The following is a 6,725-nucleotide window of genomic DNA, read 5'->3' as shown; positions in this document are numbered from 1 at the left end:
TGCCTTTTTTGTTAAGCTGTGTGTTTTGCTGCTTCTGTTTCTGGTTTTGTTTCTTTTTCTTTAGCTCAGCAAGTCTTGTGTATTTCACTGTACGGTTACAAAGTTTCAACAGAAACAGATGTCCAGGGGAGTTCAGTAGTTGAAGGATATGATACACTGCTAGCAATAAAAAGGCATGAACCCTTTCATAGGGTGGAGTACATTGAATGTGGATCTCTTGCATACTGAGTGAACACTCTAAATCACAGTTATTGTAGAAAAACTAGGTGGCTCCTGCAATCTTCTTTCTGGATTTTGTTTTAAGAACTTTAGGGACTGGCTCCAGGAAGAGGTTCTGCACTTTCTCGCTCAAAATAGAAGCTCTTAAGCCCAGAAAGGGTAGAATACATATTGTCTCTTCTACTGTTTCTTCTTTGATACTTAAATGACTTCCTGGTCATCTTGTTAGCTGTTACTGAGCCTCTTTCTATAGCCTCTGACTTCCCTTTAGTATTCTCTAGAGAACTTGGGTACCCAATTGAACAATAATAAAGATATTATGAGGCTGTTTTGCAAAACCACAGTCACTCAGTGGATTGTGCTAGCCAAGATCCAGCTGATGAATTTTAATGGTACAGGCATGGATGATTTTTTTCCCAATTTTCTCTTGAATTGTAGATATTTGTGAAAGCAGGGGATAAGGTTCAGATTGGAGACCCTCTAATGGTTATGATAGCTATGAAAATGGAGGTAAGTGACATATAAAAGGTTTTAATTACTGAGTAAATAAAAATCTGGCCAGAATTTAATCATTTTTTATTTCATTATTGAAGTATGGTGCAGAGTGTAACTTGCAGCTGTCAGTATCACTTCATATGTTGTAAAACAAGTGTTGTGTCTGACTAGATTTGAGAGGATTATATTTGCTGTTATTTTATTAACAAATGATGATTATATAACCCACGGTATTCTGCAGATGTTTTAACATTAATTTGGTTAGCTTTGTCAATCCTTCTCTCCTTCCCTTCCTTTCACTTTTTTAGCAGAAAACTGTCTAGATGTCTCTCTTGCTCACTGTCTGTGATATAAGCATATGTAATGTCTGCAGTTACCTTATGCAGAAACTTAGCTAATGGTGACTTTGTAAATATGCTCAGGATTGTTTTTTTGTTTATAATATTTTTATTATTATTTACATGAAGTTTTACCAAGAGTACACTAAAGATTCTTTGTAATTGTCCATGTGGCATTCAGTGGACCAGCATTTTGGCCATTATATCTTGTAACATTGCTTGACCATGGCTCAGATTCCTTGAACTATATTTTTTGTAGCCTGAACTGGTTTGGTTTGGCTCTATGTTTATTTTAAATTTCAGTTTGTACTAGCAGAGTTAACATTGAGAAAATTTGCCTTTCCCTTTTCATGCCCTTATAAATTACACTAAAATTACATGAAATACAATTGTGCAGTAAAAAAAAAATTGCACGCAAAATTATTTGCAATTGGATGCTAAATGTTTGTGCCTCTCCAGCTGATCTCAGACTGATACTATCTGAGTTCTCTGTTTTTTTGCAGAGCTATTGAAATATAAAATGTAAAATTTAAAAAGCAAATTATTATTTAAATGACTCCTTGCTTACATGTGAGGATTTAATATCTGATATTAAGTGTTTTGATATTAGACTAACCCTATGTAGAAAAGTACCAAGAAACAAAACTTCAATGGAAAACTAACCCGCTACAGTAACAAGTAGACCAATTTGGGGATTGGTATGTAAGCATGGTATTCCTTTACTGTCACCAGTAGCTGTATTCATATTTAATCTGGATTTTGCTAAATATCTGTCAATAAAGATCCCTCCTGGCCAGCAAACAAAAATATCTTTAGTAAATCTGCAGATTCCTCTTAAGGGAACTAAACTGCTATATGATTAACATTTTGGACTAAAACTCTATTATTTCTGCCTGGTATTTATTATAAATAACAAAAAATATTAGTGAAGTAAAATAACATTCAGCTGTTCATACTTCAAAATATAACATTATATAGCATTTTTGACACCAGTATACTTATCAAAATAAATATTGATGAGAAAATAAAACTTGAAAAAGGACTAGGATAACATTTTAAAAGAAGGTTTAAAATAACTATACATGTGTCAGAGGAAGTAATTAAGTGTGTTCTGTTCTAATTGCACCAAAGAGTAATATTAGCATTTGCTGGGGAGAGAGAGGAAGGAAAAAAAACCACACCCCCCCCCGCCCCCCAAAACAGCAAAAAAAACTAAACCAAAAAACCAAAAGTACTCTGCTCTTTCACTATCGATCTCTTTCTATGCAGCATACCATAAGGGCTCCAAAGGCAGGAGTGATAAAAAAGGTTAATTTCCAAGAAGGTGCCCAGGCCAACAGACACGCTCCAATAGTTGAATTCATGGATGAAGAGGCAGAGTCCAAATAAAATTCAAGGAAGGTGCATTTTATTTTTTCTACTTTGCTGATTTTCTCTCAAGAGAAGATTTCTTCATATTTTCGGCAAACTGTTTTGTATAATAGATTGATAGGGGAATTGATTTCCTCTGCAGTTCCTGCCTAGTTTAACTGTAAATTATGCTGACTTTACTGAAATTTGGGTATCACGGTACTGTAATTGTGTATATATATAACTTGTGGACCTACATGATTGTTGTTCAGTGGTTATGTTTGCCTGTGAAAAGGCATGAGACTGGAAAAAGCTGTGGAACTCTTAAAGGATAGGAGAGATTAGCAAGGACTGCAAATTACAGACAGCTAGGGTTCTTCTGCCTACTTTTTCATTCACAGCTGCCTTTTTTCCATGACACAATTTGAAGGAAATCTGAAAGGTGACAATTATTTAATGAATTAATTTCTGTGGCAAAATTCCTGTTTGTGACTTATATTTTTGCCTGAATAGGGAATTCAGGATTGTTCCTTAGCCCAGGATCCCTCTCAGTCATTTTTGGTGCATCTCTTTTCCCATTTACCTCAATGAATAGTGAAAATTTGCATTTCAAAAATTACTTTAATATACCTTGAAATATCTGATACAAAGCACTTTTCAAATATATATTAGCGTTTGCTACACTAACCAAGTTGCACCGTAAGTGCTTTCCAAAAATATCATTTGATCTTTAAACATGAAGTAGTAGCACAGAACAATGGTAAGCTTATTTAATACTTAGAAAGTGTGCCAAAATAAAATACCGACTTCAAAATCCTCATTACTTTTCCCATATTGTTCATGTTGTAGTATGTAACTTATTGGCTGGAATGAAGTATACCAAAGTCTTTATAACAACATGAAATATTACTAAGAATAATAGTTAGGGTTTTTTTTGTCTCTGCAGTGTTGCAGAAAGGAAATTTGGTAGTTTTTTGATACGCAAAGAAAATACTTCTCAGATACAGCATACTGATCATTTGCCATAAATTTATATTAACTTGTTTGAAAAGCACCTCAGAGAAACAGGAAAAGGGAAAAAAAAAATACACTTTAGTTGTTGCAGACTTGCAAAATCTTTTAACCTTTTAGTTAAGGTGAAATTCTGCTTGTCATATGAACTTTCGATATACTAATTTAAGATGATAGTATGGTTTATACTGCAGAAAGGAGCAAACACAAAGATGCTGCAGTGATCCCAAGGTTATAGTTACATCTGTGCAAATGGATCCCTATACTTAACCTGAAATTTCATTTCTGAATCAATATACAACATCATGGGGAATTCTCTGATCTGATTCTATAACTATGCAGCCTTGCCTGCAATGCAGACAAAAATTGTAAAAAAGTAATGGCTCTGGATGGTCTGTATGTTAAAAGTATACAGTAATTCTTTTAAACTTTTGTTGTAATCCAATGGCCCCCTAACAAAAAATTACACTCCAGTGATCATCTTGTAGAATATTGTCACAGTCATTTTTATTTACTGCCAAATAAAAATTAAGCTTAACTTTGAATGCTTGTTTTCATTTTTCTCCATTTTGTTCTTTCCTTGGTTGCTTATATTTATGCTTTTAGGGGTTTTAAGCAGCTGTTCATGTATCATTATCTGCTATGTGACAGACCACAATCTGCAGATCACATTTAGGAGGCAGTAATCCAAACAGTTGTAACGGGTTTCACTGCAGGTAAGTTTAGTGACTTGTTTTATCTAAAAATGGAATCTACATATAGAAACATGAACTAGTCCTGAAGAGACACTGCAGCTTGGCATTTATTTTTTTCTCTCTATGTGACACTGCTGTGTTTCTAGAGCTACTTTGCTACACTGAATCTGTGGCAAAACATTAAAACTCACAGCATGAGGTTCTCCATCCACTAAGTCTGCACTGCTTGCTTCATCCAGCCAGTGAAACAAGAACATGTTCCTTGGAAGGTGACAAAATGTCCTCCCTTAGGAATGAAGGGAGATAAATAATTTTACCAGTTGTAATTTTCCATTGGTTCTGAAAATTAGTCGTTAGTTTTTTTTCTCTATAGGTTTCCACCGAGATTGATTTTTCCAATAGTGATGGTTTTGTTTATATCAGAATAAAATCTCTTGCAGAATTCACTGTCAGAATTTTCACACTTGAAATGTTTTGCTGCAGTGTGATTTAATTGAACTTAGAGAAGCACAAAGAATTAATAACGGTAGGTTGTTCCTGTAATCCAGAATTTGTTTACAAAATATTAAGAATTTTTCTGTTTATTACAAATAAATCCTTGTGTTATGGCTCTTATCAATTCATATTTATATGATAGTAATATAGCTGTAACTAAACTGTTGTCTGTAGAACACTGTGGTAGAGTAAGAAAGAAAAATAATGGGTAATTGTTTAAAATGCAATATTTTAGTATTCAAGCTAAAAGGATAATCTCTGCCAGTTATCCGTTATCAGTATACCTTTTCAAATAGTGCTGTAGTTCTGATACAAAAATTACAGATATTATAGAAACAGTGACTCTGAACTGATTCTAACTGTATGATCTGCTCCTGCTGCCAGAGGAGAGAGGGGACCGGGTCACAGAATATGTAGTTCACCCACAGTTGATATTCTACAGGAAAGAACAAGGGCGTTAGCGTTCCAGACTACGGCTTCTGTGAGACAGGATCAGAGAGTAACACTCTCTGTGAACTTACTGGTCAGCTTGTTATATCAGGTATGCAACATCCTGCTTGGTAGTGTGAATGTTGCCATACCAAAATGACAGCGCTTCATAAACTTTAGTTACCCATCTATAGGGATCTCTGTCTCTCTTGTACTCTTCAGCTGCTGATAATTACTACAGTTTATACCCAGTGAAGATCTGTGGCGTGGAGCCTGAATTCATGCTGAATCAGTGATTAGGACACAGGGAGTGGAAAGCAGGAGAGCAGGACTGTGTTCTTATTTTAGCCACTGACTCACCAAGAATTCAGGCAAGTCACTTCGTAGATGTTTGCCTCTGTTTCCTCCTATTTAATGAGGTTGATGGTAATCAAAACACTGCAAAATTTGTAGACACAGTGATTTATAAATAATTATTTTCCATGCTTGCTGGTAAAATTGTAATTTCGGATGTAGATTATTTTTACTTGTAAGGTATTCTTTTAACCTTTTATACAGTAAATACCTATACCAGGGAATTGTAAAAATGAAGTTTCGAATGTGTATTGAATCCTTTGTTTTAATGATTGTACTACCTAGTTACCAGAAAATCCTAGCTCCTGTCTTCATGATGATTAAAAAATGAATACTTCAGTGTTTTGGCAGGACCTTTAAAACCTAGTCAATGATAAGGGGGGAAAAAAAAAAGAAAGGTTGATCTGAGCACACTACTCTCTCATTAAAGCAACTTGTACCTATTTTAAAGGGCATATCAGCCAGTGCACTTATCACAGATATGTTCATTTCTGTTGATTATTATTCTGTTCAGTCAGATCAGGAATTATTTGACTGTGTTCTATCTGTTCTGTTTGTAAAAAGCTCAATAATGCTGTATAGAATATGTTTACTGAACAGTCAATGGCAATGGATTAAGGTCTGAACTTACAGCTTTTACACAAGGTATGTTCTCAACAGATACTTTAACTACTTGTACACTTATGTTCAAAATGATAGATTTTTACACATGAATGCTTCACAGGTGAATATCTTTATGATACTGGGGCATAGCCTTCTGCATAAGAATTCCATTGCGAAAGTAATATACCCTACTGGATGTCATATTAAAAAATAATATTGCAGAAATTAATAACTGAAACTTTGGCATTTATTTTTATGTGGATTGATAGTATTTCTTGAAAGATGAGAGCCTCGGTTCTAAAAGCAATGCAATATATTTTATGTTACATTTGATGTTAGCTTAAAACCTGTTGATTATACGATGAATCCATGTTAAAATACACATGGATGTTCTGGCTAAATACCCCATATTTTTTATTATAGCAGTAATTAAGCAAGCAAAACACATGTCTAGAGTCCCACTGGGTTTTGAAATTATAATAGTAGCTGGATTTTAGCTTTAATCTGTTTTCCATATAAACAGTTCTGGTGCCAAAAAGTTGCTCTTGAAATGGTAATTGGTCTCTCTGAATAGCAGCAAATCTACTCACTTAAAAAGTAGGGACAGTGGGAGACGTTACTAGGGAAAGTGGGAGACGTTAAGGTACTAGAGCCAGCAAAGCTCCAAATAGTGTCTGGTGAAAAAGACTGCTGCCGAGAGCTGCATCCCTCTCTTGCCACTCTGAAAAGGAAAGAG

At 34.7% G+C, this 6,725-nt stretch overlaps 1 protein-coding gene across 1 annotated transcript in view; it reads left to right on the top strand.

The window, feature by feature from the left end:
• The window catches only part of MCCC1 (methylcrotonoyl-CoA carboxylase 1 (alpha)), a gene marked incomplete at its 5' end in the record, with an annotated part of 19,997 nt that extends 17,291 nt beyond the window's left edge, over positions 1-2,706 (top strand). Inside the window, 2 exons of the mRNA XM_009707981.1 lie at positions 658-729; positions 2,322-2,706. Of these exons, the coding sequence (XP_009706283.1) occupies positions 658-729; positions 2,322-2,441 (192 nt within the window). The remainder of the gene's footprint in view (positions 1-657; positions 730-2,321) is intronic.
• Between the last annotated feature and the right edge of the window lie 4,019 nt (positions 2,707-6,725).

Source organism: Cariama cristata, unplaced genomic scaffold (genome assembly GCF_000690535.1).
Source record: "Cariama cristata isolate BGI_N322 unplaced genomic scaffold, ASM69053v1 scaffold21639, whole genome shotgun sequence".
Lineage (NCBI taxonomy): Eukaryota > Metazoa > Chordata > Aves > Cariamiformes > Cariamidae > Cariama > Cariama cristata.
This window is presented reverse-complemented; position numbering and strand designations above follow the sequence as displayed.